The sequence below is a fragment of the Podarcis muralis genome, chromosome 9, assembly GCF_964188315.1.
Source record: "Podarcis muralis chromosome 9, rPodMur119.hap1.1, whole genome shotgun sequence".
NCBI lineage: Eukaryota > Metazoa > Chordata > Lepidosauria > Squamata > Lacertidae > Podarcis > Podarcis muralis.
In genome coordinates, this window is record NC_135663.1 from 23504743 (window position 1) to 23521964 (window position 17222).

Genomic DNA, 17222 nt, shown 5'->3' on the forward strand with positions numbered 1-17222 from the left:
TATGATGGGAGGGAGAGCCTGGTCCATATGCCTGATAGTTTGAACTAAACAATGGTTTAGAGTGCACTAGAGGTTTGCTCCCTTCCTGCAACACATCACAAGTTTGGGTTTGCATAGAAGCCACACTCTGGGTGCCAGCAGAATCAGGAGCAGACCATTGTTTGTTTTAAACTCTGACTTTAATGTGTCTTTAACAAGCTAATGATTTACCCCCTGTTAATCGTTTTGTGAATCAGGGAAGTACAGCATTCATAGGAAGTGTTCAGCCAATGAGAGAGGTGAAAATGAGAGGTTAAGAAAATTCTTGGGTTGAGTGCAGGAGACTGATTTGATCCTGGACATATGGTGTGGAAACAAGCCCTGGTTTTTTCCATAGGCTTAAGTAGTCTAGTATTAAAGTTACTGGGCAAAATCTAGAGAGATTAAGTGTCCCAAAGTTCCTTTGGATGAACAGGATTTAAGTATTTAACAGTATGCTTGCTTAGGCATAGCTACCCTTCCCTACATCTTACCTTCTTTCTCAGCAGTGTTACTGAGTTCAACCATTTCTTTGGATTCAGTGGCATTTCACTGAGGTTGTGCACCATTACTAATTACTTTATAACACAATTTATGTGAATGCTGACGGGTTAGCAAACGATGACCAGATTGTCTGGCAGGCCTCTTCTCCCTGGCTTTACTTGAGGAGGAGCCGGAGCCAACTAAGTTGGGAGAAGCTGATACACAGTTGAAAAGAGGCCTCTGGTTTGATGCGCTAGCTACTTCGTTGTAAACTATCCTTAATCTGTAAATCGAGACATTGGTCTGTTTAGACATCACATTAAAACATCGTTTAAAGCAGTCATTTAATCTGATCGATCAGCATGCTGGTGCACGCGGCTCAAAAGTTCCCATGGTGGTCCTCTCCTGTTCCTGTCACCACCACAAACAAATTGGCTATTCATGCCATTTCATCCAGATTTGGGCCAAATTGTGAGCAGTAGCTATGAGTGGAATTCAACTATTACTCAGAGTAGACCCTCTAAAATTAAGCGACAAATTAGTCATGTTCAGTAATTTCATCGGGTCTATTCTGAGTAGGTATAGTGTTGAATTCCACCCTATGGTTCTGGGCATATTTAAAGGTAAAGGGACCCCTGACCGTTAGGTCCAGTCATGGTCCACTTTGGGGTTGCGGCGCTCATCTCGCTTTATTGGCCGAGGGAGCCGGCGTACAGCTTCCGGGTCATGTGGCCAGCATGACTAAGCCGCTTCTGGCGAACCAGAGCAGAGCACGGAACCGCCGTTTACCTTCCCGCCAGAGCGGTACCTATTTATCTACTTGCACTTTGACGTGCTTTCGAACTGCTAGGTTAGCAGGAGCTGGGACTGAGCAACAGGAGTTCACCCTGTTGCGGGGATTCGAACCGCCAACCTTCTGATCGGCAAGTCCTAGGCTCTGTGGTTTAACCCACAGCACCACCCATGTCCCTTCTGGGCATATTACTCATGGTTTGGGGGGGGATGAAACAAAACAATATGTCAAGAGCTACTCTGGCTTGTTTTGACTGATATAGCAGGAGCAGGTAAGGAGCAGCATGGGAGTTTCTGAGTAGTTATACAAGCAGCAGCATCATTTTATTTGCATGCTTCCTTTCCATCGTTAAAACCCGTGCTCAAGCTGGTTTACAGCTCGGCAAGATTTACATAATTACAAACCTAATAAAACGCATCAAAAAGCACACAAACTGAAACAATTTCCACATAAATCAAAATAAGATCTAAAAATAAAGATACAAAAAGTAATATTTATTATTATTTATTAGATCTGTATACCGCCCTATACCCTCGGGTCTCCGGGCAGTTCACGAGATGCCTAATGAGCTTTAAAGTTAAAAGACAAGACACAAAAGCAAGCTGAAAGTAAATCAGCTGCTTAAGTTTATATCATTTGTTTAAATACAAGGGTCTGGTAACTGTTTTGCTTCAAAAACTCCATAATTTTCCTTAAAACTTCTAGGTGTTCCTGTTTCAGAGGCTGTTCGTGATTGCCTACAAAAATGTACTTTTGCTCCACTGACTGCAGGAGTTTATGAAGTGTGTCTGTGGCAGAATGCAAATACTGTTCTGTAGTGAATCTGGCCTTTTCAATCTGGTCAGAATGAGTAAGACAGATGACAGTATAACTTTTCCAGTTAGGACCCAAGAGTTCCTAAAAGAGAGAGAGAGAGAAAGTTCCTTAATACATTTATTTCATACATTATTTCATCAAAGAGCAATGCATTGGCTTGGCTCTGCAATGAGGCTTTTCTTTCCTATAGTGGGGAAGTCCTTATGAGCAATCTTCCTTTGGAAGTTGACTTCAATTCAATCGGTCTATATAAAAGATGAATTTATAGTGGGTTGCCAGTTGCCTGAATGGCTTAAAGCTCCTTGGAATAAATGAATAAATATGATCCATAGACTTTGGGGGAATCACTTGTTTCAATGGCATCCATGTTGTCCATTTACAACAGGACCTGCTGAGGAGTGGCAGTCAATTTGCCATCTTGTGGCTGAATTGGAGGTTGCAATTCAGTAACAATTGCCAGAATAATCCCAGCTCAAGGACTGTGTACTGTGTTAGAACTGTCAGCTCCTAGAGCTCACCAAACCCATAAAGGCAAAAAGGATGATAATTTGTTCTACTTGTGAGGCTAGATATACAAAGTTAAACCTGGATTTTTGGCACAGCCCATATGTATGTTCAGGGATCAAAACACATCATTTAATTAGGGGTTGCAAAGCAAGATTGGTGGCTGAAAATAATACAGTTGAGAACCAAGCAGTCACCGTAAAAAGGAAGATGATGCCCAAAGGTTTTAAAACTTTCAGAGCCTGAATTAATGAAATTCCTTGATGCTATAACAACAACAACAACAACAACAACAACAACAACAACAACAACAACAACAATTTTCTTTACCGTATATCCCGCCCTCCCCGGCCAAAGCCGGGCTCAGAGCGGCTAACAACAAGTAAAAATAGCATAGTGTACATAAAATCACACAGTCAATTAATTAAAATGCATTCTAAAATCAATTCAGAATCAAATTAATGGTAACAATTGGGCTAGAGTTCTATGAGGATTACAGAAGGGGAGAGGGGGTCAGACTGTGCCTTGGCCAAAGGCTTGGCAGAACAGCTCCGTCTTACAGGCCCTGCGGAAAGATGTCAAGTCCCGCAAGGCCCTAGTCTCTTGTGACAGAGCGTTCCACCAGATTGGGGCCACGGCCGAAAAAGCCCTGGCTCTTGTTGAGGCCAGCCTAACCTCCCTGTGGCCAAGATGTTTTTATCTGAAGACCATAAGGTCCTCCGTGGGACATACCAGGAGAGGCGGTCCTGTTCCTAAGTGGCACTGTCCCAAGGTCAACGTGTGTAATACCCAAAATCAGAGACAGGCTGGGTACCACAAATTTCTTTTTCTGCGGGTGACTTGCTGGGGCCCATACCCAGTTCTGAACAGATTTGCAAGCCTAGTAAACATGATTTAAATGCATCCTGAATAACTTTTACAACTGCCTCATTCTGCAGATAGTCTCCTGCCATTTCTTTGAACACCCTTTAACTTGCTTGGGCAACCCATGGCCAGAGCGGGGGGAGATCCTGTCGTGGTGTTCCTCGAGATTCTTGTGGATGTATTCTGCAGCATTGTCACCATAATAGTGCATCAGTGGTGGATTTATTCAGCTTTACTTCTGCAATGCTGACCCAATGCGCCCATATTATTGCTATCTGCTGCTAGAGTGGAACAATATTGAGACAAAACGCAGAACATTTGTGATCTTTAAGAAGTTGCAGGGTTTTATAGGATACGCATTGACTGGAAGTGAAGCAGTGTGGCCACCCTAAAACATTTGCACGTGGAAAATTGTATTAAAGCTGGGTTGTCCCAATGATGGCATTAGAAGCACAAATCATCAGGAATGCACAATGCAAGGGATGTCTGGAAGAGCCCTTAGAGAAACAGGAGGAAGGGAGAAGGACAACAGCTAGCAGTGCATTTAAATAGCCGCTTCCAAAGAGTATGATTTTTAGCCCTGATGTTTCGGGTGCAATTTTAAATTAACTGTGCAGACGCTGAATGCTGGCTTTCAGCCCCCGGAAGTATTTATGCAAAGGCTGAATGGCTACAGGGATGCTGTAGTTGCATCCCTCCTTGGTCCTGCATTGAGCAAAGGGGTAGCTTATTCTGTATATGAATTTCTGTGCCATCCTACGAAATTAGGGAAGCTTCCGATACGTAGAAAATAATGTTACAAAGACCAACAACATAAAACACAATAAAGAGCAAGCAATGTAATGGGGTTGGACTAATTAATCATCAAATCCTGACATAATGGGAACAGTTTGTGGTTGGATTCTGAATTCTATACAACTCAGGAACTACATTCTGTGGTTGCTGAGCGGTCATAGCTATAATGTTATTGAGGAACACTCACTGTGATGTATAAACAATGTTCTTAGGGATACACTTATTTCCCTAGGACGACATCAGCTTTCTTGCCCCATTTATTTTATGAACAATGAAATCATAGCATCTGGACTTTTAGGAAAATGAATAATTAGCCAAATATTACATCAACTATGGACCATAATTATGATGACGGAAGAGGAACAGTAGGCATTAATGCTCTCTGCCTTCTTACTAAAATTAGCTTCCTATTTGCTTCCCCCACCTTAACATCCAAGTGATGAGTTGGCCTGTGTCCTAATTTAGGATTGAATGCATATATTCACACCTGAATGTATGATTGTCCCAATATAGGATTGTCCCATCAATGGCTTTTCAGGCAACACAGAACACATGAAAAGCTGTAAGAATACTGTTTGTACTGTTGGGAGCTGCCCAGGGTGGCTTGGGAAACTCAGCCAGATGGGTGGGGTATAAATAATAAGTTGTTGTTGTTGTTGTCTCTGACTGGCAGCAGCTCATTAGGTTTTTGGGAAGAGGTCTTCCCAGTATCTTCTACCTGCTCCTTTTAACTGAAGATGCCAGGAAGGACACCTGGAGCCTTCTGAATGCAACATGGGCACTTGTCAGAGCCATCTGTCATCTGGTGAATCAGCAAAGCATCATTGCACACCAGGCAGAAGCCAACCCACCTTGTTGGTTTAAAGTTCTTTCCCAGCATCTTAACATACACATTTGAGTAATACTTTGAAGCTCATGTTTCCTGAACGCAGAGAATTGCATGGAAATGTGACATTGCTCTTTCAGTTCAATCTTGATATGCCATTCTACTGGATATGCTTTCTGGTACACAGTTTACCTGGGCTAGCTGGATTGTAGGGTCCTCTTCCTCCTCACACAGTGGAACATCGGCCCTCAGGACCAACAAGGCCAAGTGAAGGCCTTTCTCTCCAAAGTGCCGGACTAAAGCACTTCTCACCTCTGTCTTCACTTGCTCTCTGCTCAGGCTGCTGTGAGGGTAGCCGGGAGTGTCCAGCACTTGGACCTGCACAGTGAGCTCACTGCCTCGGCGACGGGCAAAGCCCAAAATGGGACAGCTGCGCGCTAGACTGCAAGATGTGGTCACAGAGGACGGGGAAAGAAAACTGGCAAAGTCTCTGCTGCCTAGAAGGGTGTTTCCTGTAGCACTTTTGCCACTCTGTGTCTTTCCAAGCAAGAGGAGGTTGAGCGTCATCTTGCTGTCGTCGGACATTGTGCTTTCCCTCCTACAAATCCCTGGAAACAGAAAAGAGAATTAATAATGCTTGGCAAAATAGGAAGCTGCCTTGTAGTGAGCCAGACCATTGATACGTCTAGTGTTGTCCACGCTGACTGGTTTCAGACGGGGGACATTTCTAGCCCTTCCTGGAGATCGCTTGTATGGAACCCTGTAGTACTGGATTCTTTCCCCTCCCCTTTTGCCTCACATGCCCCTGAATGGACATGTGAGGCAAATGCTCTTCCATCGGGTCTTGTCTCTTCCAAAATTAACAATGCTCTCCTGCAATAACTACTGTAAGTATAGGCTGGGCACAGTTTGGGTGGCCAGGCAAAGGAAGGTTTGAGGTACGTCAGTTGCTGGGAGTCACAAGTGGGCAGAGTGCTGTTGCAATAAATTTTGCTTTGAGGTTTTTTCAGAAGCATCTGTTTGACTACTGTGAGAAGAAGAAGAAGAAGAAGAAGAAGAAGAAGAAGAAGAAGAAGAAGAAGAAGAAGTGGAGGAGGAGGAGGAGTTTGGATTTGATATCCCGCTTTATCACTACCCTAAGGAGTCTCAAAGCAGCTAACATTCTCCTTTCCCTTCCTCCCCAACTCTGTGAGGTGAGTGGGGCTGAGAGACTTCAAAGAAGTCACTTCAAGGTCACCCAGCAGCTGCAGGTGGGGAAGCAGGGAACCGAACCCGGGTTCACCAGATTCCGAGTCTACCCTTCTTAACCACTACACCACACTGTCTCTGAAAAGGATGTTGGTCTTGATTCAGCAGGTTCTTCTTACATTCATAAGTACCTGTAGAAGAAATGTCTCTTTCAGCAACTGCTCCTTCTGTTAGGACTGAAAACATCCGTAGTTTTATATAGGCAACAACTGTTTTGCATGGGGGTTGCTTTTTATCTATGGCTTATTTTGTTTGTTAATAACATGAAAATTATTGTTGTTATTGTTTAAAAGCCTGCAGTTCCTGAATCCCTTTCCCATACATGCACATCTATCCATCCCAGCAGGTAAAAGTTCTTACTGTGGTTCAAATACACATTACAGCCAGGCAAAAGAACTGTGTAGCAGATCCAGTAAGGAACATGACCTAGGGAAACAGCCACATTTGGTCTGCAGACTAGAAGTACTCTGCACTGGATTTAAAACAAAAATATAGCAGGAGCTACCTGTGAGCTGAGATTGCTGCCGCAATCCATGGTTGCTGAGTCTTGTATATTAGTGTTTGTTTATATATAGCACGAAGAATTTCTACCTTCATCTAACTGCATCAAACAACATTCTGAGCTTCAGGCAGTGCTCCAGTTTTTGCTTACCTTACTGTGTCCTAAAGGTCTTTCTCTGGCCACTTTCTCTCTTTAAGAGCCTTTGTCTTTGATGGGCAGCTTGTACTTTGAAGCAGATCTTGCTATTGTACCACAGTGAGACTGACACGGACTCTTTACTCAGGTTAATCGGTTACAGAGTGATCCTCATTTATAGCTGATAAGAAATGCCCCAATAATCTGCCTTGACACTTTACTTCCTTCTAGTTGTTCAGCAGGATTGCAATTTTCTGTTTGCTTTCACCCAAAGCTCATAAGAAGAGGTTTGTCGCGAAAAAAATGCTTTGTTCAATTGCCTTATTGTTTGGAATGGCTACTACGTTGTATAAGGCAGCTGTTGTTTCCTTTTACACTTCTGCTATCTCCCTTTTTCTTTCTGCCATTATGCCTTGGGTAGTTTCTAAGCATCATAAACATGCAGTGGCAAGCTCTGGTGAATTCATTTTCCAAGGGTGGGTCCTAATGTAGCCCAAACAGCACCATCTAAGATAGGCACTCCAAGATTTACAGAAGTACAGAGGTATTTTTAGGGAGCAGGGCCTTAAGGGTGGTAAACAATAACAAACCAGCTCAATGGAGACTGAGCATGCTTGATAGCCACAAATGACAATTGACAATTGGACACTGACAATTGACAACACTTTGGAGGTCCCAAGCCGCAACACTGACAATTGGACGGAAAACTAAGGAGGAAGGAGAATGCAATGGAGTATACTAGAAAAGGCCATGGATCATTTGCTGCTGAAACTTTCAACGAGAGTATTCCACATGACAACATTTTATTGTAGACCCTCGTCTACCTATTTGTTCTTTGTCTACCTGTACAACAGTCATTTGTCAATATTTCATCTTCCTTTCCTAAAATTATTTCGGGCTCTTCTTTGACTAAGGAAGAGAATGCAGGAATGGGCTGGCTTGATGGCTGGGATCATCATGGACAGTGAACAGGCTCAACTCCAGTTGTGTCCCTGAGGGCACCTGAAGGGTTAACTGAATGGTTGCCATGAATTCCTATAATTAAAAGGAAAACACTGTACTTGGGACCAGTGCTGCAGTAAGGCAAAAACCTCTTGCTGTCTCACTTTCAGGGTTTCCACAAGAGTGTTCGCACCACCTTCTGTGGTATTTGCAATATTCAAACCCTCCATCTGATCAGTCCAGCCATCATAGTGATGAGCATTTGCTAGTGTATTAATAATTACCAGTTAATAGTAATCTCTGAATTTCTATTGCCTTCCTAGTTGAGTTATTTGGGGTGTTCAGCATGCTGTTACATGAGCATGAGTGTTATAATGATAATAATAATTTTTATTTATTTATACCCTGCCCTCCCCGGCCAGAACCAGGCTCAGGTTCTGACCTAACACCAAAAAAATTACAATAAAACGTAAAAGAAGAAGAAAAAACAGTTAATTAAAATACAGGTTAAAATACAATTTAAAATGTAGCCTCATTTTATTAGTAGCCCATAAATCAAAACCATAAGGGGAGGGAAACATAAGGGGCAGACTGAGTCCAAACCAAAGGCCAGGCGGAACAGCTCCGTCTTGCAAGCCCTGCGGAAAGATGTCAAATCCCGCAGGGCCCTGGTCTCTTGTGACAGAGCGTTCCACCAAGTCGGGGCCAGTACTGAAAAGGCCCTAGCCCTAGTTGAGACCAATCTAACCACCTTGCGGCTTGGGACCTCCAAAGTGTTGTTATTTGTGGACCTTAAGGTCCTTCACAGGGTATGCCAGGAGAGGCGGTCCCGTAGGTTGCTGTGTATGCCTTCTAGAAAACATGGTCTGAAACCCCCAAGAGCAGCTAAGTTCAGAGAGAAAAGCTGGATAAAACTATTCTATGAATCTTTGAATTTAGTTCTCTCTCTTATAGAAAACAGCATAGGCCAGACTCTCCTGTTATGATGCACTTCATGTGTTTTGGACTACAAGCTCACATCATCCTCAGCCAGTATGGCCAATGGTCAGAGATGATGGCAGCTGTAGCCCCAAACATCTGAAGGGCACCAGGTTGGGGAAGGTTAGCATAGACCTTTGGACCGTTCCATTTTATTAGCTTGCAATGCAAGATAATATCACATTAAAGCAGGCATGGTGAAATGACACATTATCAGACTGTACTTCTCCAACTCAGAAGAATGGCAGTTCTCCACAATGAGCATCGTAATGTGCATGACATCTGGAAGATCTTATGACCGCATGAGTAGAAGGATTTAAGAAACCTTTCTTCCTGTGGGGATATGACAAGCAGAACCTGAAGTTGATTTATGTGACAACGCTCAAGGCTTCTTCAACTTCAGGGAAGGAGTCTTCCCCAAGGTGGCAGCATATGCCTGTTTCACAGGTACTGATGCAACTAGCTGAAAGCTTCTTTTCTTCCATTCACAGCAAGTTAAGGACAAGTTAAGAATTTTGTTTTAACATTCAGGTGATTATTGGGGAAAGAGGGCTGTTCAAGGAAATGAACGAAACACTGGGGAAACTCTTTAATCCAACCAGCAGTGCTTGTAGATACTTGGGGCAGGGTTCACTCTGACCAAGGACTTATTTGATGCTTCAGCAAGTGAAGCCATCTTCTTGATTGCTTCTACTGCTTCCATTTCATTTACAGTGGTACCTTGCAAGACGAATGCCTCGCAAGACGGAAAACTCGCAAGACGAAAGGGTTTTTTGTTTTTTGAGCTGCTTTGCAAGACGATTTTCCCTATGGGCTTGCTTCGCAAGACGGAAATGTCTTGCAAGTTTGTTTCCTTTTTCTTAACACCGTTAATACAGTTGCGACTTGACTTCGAGGAGCAACTCATAGAACGCGGTGTGGTAGCCTTTTTTGAGGTTTTTGAAGACTTTGGTGAGTTTTGAAGCTTTTCCAAAACTTTTCCGACACCGTGCTTCGCAAGACGAAAAAAATCGCAAGATGACAAAACTCGCGGAACGAATTAATTTCGTCTTGCAAGGCACCACTGTACTTCTTTATAAATGTATTTATATTCTGTGCTACCAGGGCTTTCTTTCAGCTGCAGCTCACAGGAACTCAGTTCTGGCGCCTCTCAGGTGAGCACCATTGCCATTATAAGAGAACAGGGGAGGCATTCATGGTGAGTTCCGGCACCTCTTTTTCTAGAAATATGGCACTGTGTGCCACCATATTAAAAAATATAAGGCTTGCACCCAACAATATGTGAACAATACAATATAAACCACTATTAAAAGCAGTAGAAAACAATCATTTAAAGGACTGGCCAGTCAAGAACACTTAAAACAACTGCGTAGGCCTGGTGGCATTAAAAAAAGTCTTCAAGAGATGCCCGAAAGTCAAAAGTGAGGATGAATACAGTCGAAATACACTGAGTGGAATGGCAAGTGGGATTGTCAAAGTTCCTTTCCCCCAGATGCCCGCCCCACCTTTTTTATTTAAATTTGCCAAGTGCATAAAGCTGAATGTGTACAAGTTAAATGTGTGTAAGTTGTCAGTTACCTGTACAGTGGTACCTCGGGTTACATACACTTCAGGTTACAGACTCCACTAACCCAGAAATAATACCTCAGGTTAAGAACTTTGCTTCAGGATGAGAACAGAAATCGTGCAGTGGCGGCGCAGCGGCAGCAGGAGGCCCTATTAGCTAAAGTGGTGCTTCAGGTTAAGAACAGTTTCAGGTTAAGAACAGACCTCCAGAACGAATTAAGTTCTTAACCCGAGGTACCACTGTACTGTCAAAAGTAGTAGCAACTCATAAGTAAAGCTGGGCATTCTAAAAAGAGTGTAAGGAGGATCCTGTTGATATTTTAATTCAATGCATGATGAATCCTTAAATCCCTTAGATTCTAGAAAGTCCCACTTTTCCTTAAAAGGTAAAGGTACCCCTGACCATTAGGTCCTGTCATGGACGACTCTGGGGTTGCGCGCTCATCTCACTCTATAGGCCGAGGGAGCACTTTTCTTTAGGATGTCCCTATTTTCATCAAAGAAATGTTAGAGGGTATGGAGTCATGTGACCCCTGAGCCAAGAAGATGAGTAAGTATACAGTCTTTAGACTATATCTGAAGGTAGCCCTGTATAGGGAAGTTTTAAAATGTTTAATGTTATATTATGTTTTTATATATGTTGGAAGCTGCCCAGAGTGGGGCAACCCGGTTAGATGGGTGGGGTATAAAATATAGTTATTGTTATTATTAAATAGGGCGTCCCTATTTTCATTGAAGAAATGTTGGAGGGTATGTTAGGAATCTGGTTTTATGTTTATATAGTTGTACCCAGTCAACATCTCGAAAATGTTTTCTTACAAATCAATATTACTAAGGGCTGCCACCCCTGCTTGCTCTGCTCATCAACCCCACCTGCCCACCGTTACCAAACCCACTTTCCTCCCCACATGGCCAACCCCCTGTCACTTAGTTGTTGTTGTTGTTTAGTCGTTTAGTCATGTCCGACTCTTTGTGACCCCATGGACCAGAGCATACCAGGCACTCCTGTCTTCCACTGCCTCCCGCAGTTTGGTCAAACTCATGCTGATAGCTTCGACAACACTGTCTCAACCTCTGTCGTCCCCTTCTCCTTGTGCCCTCAATCTTTCCCAACATCAGGGTCTTTTCCAGGGAGTCTTCTCCTCTCATGAGGTGGCCAAAATATTGGAGCTTCAGCTTCAGGATCTGTCCTTCCAGTGAGCACTCAGGGCTAATTTCCTTAATAATGGATAGGTTTGATCTTCTTGCAGTCCATAGGACTCTCAAGAGTCTCCTCCAGCACCATAATTCAAAAGCATTAATTCTTCAGTGATCACTTCCATACATCACTACTGGGGAAACTATGTCTCTGCTTTTTAAGATGCTGTCTAGGTTTGTCATTGCTTTTCTCCCAAGAAGCAGGTGTCTCTTAATTTCATGACTGCTGTCACCATCTCATTGCTTTAGACATGACCAAACTCCCTTCCCTTTACATCTTACCCACCCCCTCACCTACCCCAAGCTTGCTCCTCCCCTCACAGCTCTCCCCAAGCCCCACCTGTTTTAAAGGAGAAGGCACTTCAGAAAATGGCTTGCCAAACTGCTCCTTGAAGCACCTCCTCTGTCTGTTAGACACTTACCTGGGTGGCCTGTCACTTGTGCCATTTACTCATGCACCTGCCTGCCATACTGCTGTCATTTCCATAGACCCCTATTGGCAGCCATACAAACTGCACTATGATGACAGCCTTACGTTTCTATGTATATAGGAAACTATGTCACAATGGTTGTTATAGTTAATGTTTAATTGGGAAATAGAAATATGTCCAGAAGAACTGTACCTTTTTGACAGTGGGCTATATCTTCTAGATAAGCTGTGTTGCCGCTCATATCTTCACTCTCTTTGATTCTTGGTTCCCATGCATTCCAGCTCTTTAGAACTTCATTGCATACAGGCACTCTGATATAGCCAGAGATAATGCCACAATAAACAATTTAAGATGTGCCCTCGTGTATTTCACACTCTCTGGTGGGAAACAAAATGACATCAATTGATGTAGGGCCATTTGCAGATGCTTACCCCTTTGTTTCATAAAATTATGGGAAACACTGATAGCATCCGATAATGGAAACAGAATGTAGACTGTGCACTCCTTTTGAAATCAAAGTTCCACTTCTGCTACACAATAGGAAATGAATGCAATTCAAAGCTTGCTAGGAGGAAGGGAGCAGAAATCTAATACCCTTAAAACATTGGCCTAGATCCAAAAGAACTGCACAACTACTTTCCTACAACCATGTGTTTTTCAATCAGTATTCCTCCATTCTACATGGCAAATTACTTTTCAAACCAAGGAGAGTTTCCAAAAAAGTCTGCAGCATAGCATGGTGGTCTGCTATATAAGGAGGACAGAGAAACCAAACATCCTTCTGGTCAATGCCAAGGCTTTGAGCCCACTCGAAGTAGCACCTTTGATCCCAGCCATTATATACAAGTAGGGTCTACTGAAGTCAATGCATCTTCCATGTGTTATGTTCGAGGTAAGTTGTAAACATTATTCTTTGTAATATGGTTAGTGAGTCATGATTTTGGTTCACAAATATGGAAGGCAATTGTACAAACACTACATGAGAACTGATCTTGTTTTCCCCCCTTGTAGCTAACCCTCCAGAAAATTTGAGATATTTGCTGACCACAAAGTTTAGCAGCCAGTAATGCCACCTTGTCCTCAGTATATTTTCTTATTTTCTGACATGCCTTGCGATTTTGTTTATTTATTTTACTATCTTCAATGCTAAGTTTCTCTTTAAACTTCCTTGTGTGTGATCTGGGAAGCTTCCACTCTGGTTTTGCCATAGATCTCTGAAAAATAATGAGTGGTTATGCTTTTCAATTTCTTTTCTTCCCTGCTCAGTTTGAGCAAAGGAATTTAGTGGTTGCAAGTGGATTGTCAACCAAGCAAACTGGCTTTGCTAGGCCAGAGTTGTTCAACCTTTGGTCCCCAAATGTTTTTGGACTACAACTCCGTTCATCTCCGAGGAGTTAGAGTACCAGCTGGGGATGATGTAAGTTGTAGTCTAGCAACATTTGGAGACCCAAAGTTCAACAACTCTGTACCAGGCAATGACCTTAAGCACCTTTGGCATGACTCAAAACAAGCAGTCACTGATTTCAATGAAGAATCTCACTTGAACCCCTTTGGTGAATTCTTTCCACCTAGCCATTCTGCCCAATCTCATCTGCCTTCCCTTCTTTCACTGTTAAGTTTTTGTGCAGGGCTCTTCTGGGCTGTATTCCGCAGCATATTCTTGACACAATAATAGTGGACGGGGTAGATTTTGTTCTGCTTTAGTTTGTTCCATGATGCTTCCCCGATGCTACCACATTATTGATGTCCAGAGAGGCTATAGTGCAACAAAAGCAGGGTGAAAATAAGCCAGAACATTTGTGGTATGAAAAGTTATGGGATTTCAGCAGGACGTTATGGGATATGCACTGATCAGAAGAGAAGCAGTGTGACCACCCCAAACCTTTTGCAGGCACAAGTGACATCAAAAGAGGGATCACATGTCCCTGCCCCAACAGCATCATGAACACAAATCACTATGAATGTGCAATAAAAAGGACATCTGGAGGGGCCCATAGACAATTAGGGAAGGGACACAGCTTTGTGGCAGAAGGGCAATCACTGGCATTTTCACAGAGGCCTGGAAAAGACCTTCCAGAGTTAGATGAACCAGCAGCTTCCTTTACTCTTGGTATGAGGGACCATTATAGCAAGAAAGGACTCTGGTTCAGTGAGAGACCAGCTGCTTTGCATGTGGAATGATTCACCTTAATTCCCTGGCTTCCAGATACAGACTGGAAAAATCTCTTGCTTCGAAGGGTTGGGAGAGACACCTATCTGAAAAAAACCCCCAGAGCCCTTGTCACTCAGCATAGGAAATACTGAACTAGATAGACCAGTAAACTGACTCAATATAAGACAGTTTCCCATTTTTCTTATGTATGAGGCCACTGGGCTTACATCCTGTGGAATCAGCATTATTTGTATTAAGTCTGTATATTGCATATTTTTTTTAACCAAAGGGTCCATTAAAGCTCTAGGATCACCTTTTTGAGTTCATATTGAGTTGTTCTATCGGATATATGTTTGCGGACATTCACCCAAAATAAACAGTGATGTAGAGTAAACACTAATATCCGCTGTAAATTCTTGACTTCCCTATATTCCAATACTCACTGGAGATTTAGATCATAATATTTGACCCAGATATGTTAAAAAAATATTTAAAGCTTTCTAATGACCCCAGTATGAGGATGTTTTCCCTATACATTATACAGTTCCAAGCCATTGCAAATGCAACGTTGAAAAAGAATAAAACATGGAAATTACTTTACAAACCAATGTGGATTTCTTTGGCAATGCAGTTGTTTGGAAGGCCTGCAATTGCTATAACTGGAATGTAAAAATCCTACACAATGCATGTAAATTGGAGTGGGTGGATTAGTGATCCAAGTGCAAGTTTTGGAGTTCAAAACTCCTTGAGAACACATGTCTAAATCCCAGTATGTTCAACCTGGTCTTCTGTGTTTGGGTAGGCTGATAAATTGAGCAGCAAGTTATTCGTTGAGATAGTTGTTTCCCTGAAGGCAGAACAAGTTTTATTCCTGGATTTAACGACATGTAGCTATGGGCAAGCTTGCAATCCAGGGCTGTGCAAATGTAGCACCGCTTGGCTGAATGCAAATTCCACTTTATTGTGGTGCAGTTGACAGGATATTACGGCCAGGGTCTAATCACTGCTCCGCCATGGAGCTCAAGGGATAGCTTGAGGCTAGTGATAAGAATAGACTGTAGTTGATCTTCTGTTCTTGGGCTATGAAATTGAAAAAATCAGAAATAACACTTGTGGTTACGAGTGAAATCTCAAGATGCTTGTTTTACTCCATTTCAGCAGAACCATATCAGAACTTGAAGCCTGGACAGGCCTGATGTGTTATATGATATACACAGCACTGGATGACTTTGCCATTCAGTTCCTCATGGGGGAATAAATTGTTCAAATCTCTTAGAGGAAGCTGGTATTTATCATCATTCTAAAGCAAACCCAGTAGCCCAGTGAGCATCAGAGCAGTTTTTCACCATGCAATGGCACATTCAAATAGTTTTACCACATGGCGCTGACATTGTAAGAGCACTTTATGATGTCCAAATGCACAGCAACTTCCAAAAATCCGATGAGCATGTCTGTCATCTTCTACCCAAACTACCAAAGATAAGCCAACCAGGATGACTTCTTTGCTTCTGTCGCTGAACGTGGAATAGTGCCCTGCATTCCTTCTTTTCCATTGCAGCCTTTTGAAGGTCATGGCATCTTCTGAGGTGCATGGCTTGAAAAGTATGGCTTTTGACTGATCTGTCAACTCCAGGATTTGGAAAAGAACCAAGAGCTTCTTCCCATTACTGAAACACAGAGAACTGAATGAATAATAATTTTTTTAAAAAAAACAACTAAAGTTTTTGACCTGGTTCAGACATAAGGAGTCCAAACCAAGTAAATCTTTTTATAATTTTATAAACAAAATCGTCCATCAATCTACCAGTACTTTTGGCACCACTCATGAAACAGTGAGACAGACTGATTGGGGTGATTTTCTAGATGGGACTCACTGGAATGACAGCTTTCCTCATTTTGTTTTACTTAATGACGAAGAGTAGGATAACAGTTCTTCCTCACTTGATGCTTTTCATCAGGTTCCATCAATGACATCCAAATGTCAATGGATCACTTTCTGCCGTGGAATGAGTCAGTTCAGACATCATTTTAGGCAGTAACACAGTACAGGGACTTTCCAAGCACTGGCTAAGATGATTTTTTCCCCTCAGGAACTTGGGCTGCAATTCTAAATGCAAGTAACCTGAAGTAAGTGCCACTCAATTACTTACTTCTGAGTAAACATGCATAGATCGTGCTCTCAGTGACATACTGTGGGGGCTTCCAGGCCTGTTTATTGAGCATTCGTCAGCAAGGATGCTAGGTGACATTGGCTATTATGTGAGCAGCCTTTCTGATTTGTTTGTGGGGATGTAAAAACGGCATCAAGCATTGTCCCACATTTCTCCATCATTTTCCATGTTGCAAAAGTTGGATCTTTTATGGAAGCAGGTTTCTTGTGGAAGAGCTCCCAAACAACTTGAATTTGCTGGTAAGCAATTGAATTGAAAATAGTGACAAACTGGAAGTGCTGTCTGTGATGAAAATGTTTTGTTAAGTACAATAAAATACTCTACTCCCTGAGAGACACACTGGAGGACTTCTTCAACAGGACTGGCCGAAAATATTTTGCTGCTGAATGCAGAAACAGCAGATTGCTCCCCACAAGTCAAAGACCATACCAATACCATATTAAAAAATTCCTTCCAGTAGCACCTAAGTTTGTTCTTGGTATGAGCTTTCGTGTGCATGCACACTTCTTCAAATACACTTCTTCATGCACACACATGAAAGCTCATACCAATAACAAACTTAGTTGGTCTCTAAGGTGCTGCTGGAAGAATTTTTTTTTTATTTTGTTTCAACTACGGCAGACCAACACGGCTATCTACCTGTAACTACCCAATACCAGTCCAGTTATTTTGGCACTTGAAGCAGAAAATCTTCAAGATCCTTTCCCCGGAAGTAAAAATACAGTTATAATGAATTAAAGTGCTGCCTTTCTAGGACACTGAAAATCAGTTGCCTGCTTCTTCTCTCTGCCTAATGGGAGG

The 17222-nt window shown here is 42.5% G+C and overlaps 1 protein-coding gene across 1 annotated transcript; it reads right to left on the bottom strand.

The window, feature by feature from the left end:
* Positions 1-1410: 1410 nt before the first annotated feature.
* GIMD1 (GIMAP family P-loop NTPase domain containing 1) lies at positions 1411-7136 on the bottom strand. Its single transcript, XM_028745164.2, has 3 exons — positions 7000-7136; positions 5292-5707; positions 1411-2191 (listed from the first exon to the last, which is right to left on the bottom strand). Exons 2-3 carry the CDS (start codon positions 5682-5684, stop codon positions 1922-1924), a joined length of 663 nt encoding a protein of 220 aa, XP_028600997.2. The 5' UTR covers positions 5685-5707; positions 7000-7136; the 3' UTR covers positions 1411-1921.
* Between the last annotated feature and the right edge of the window lie 10086 nt (positions 7137-17222).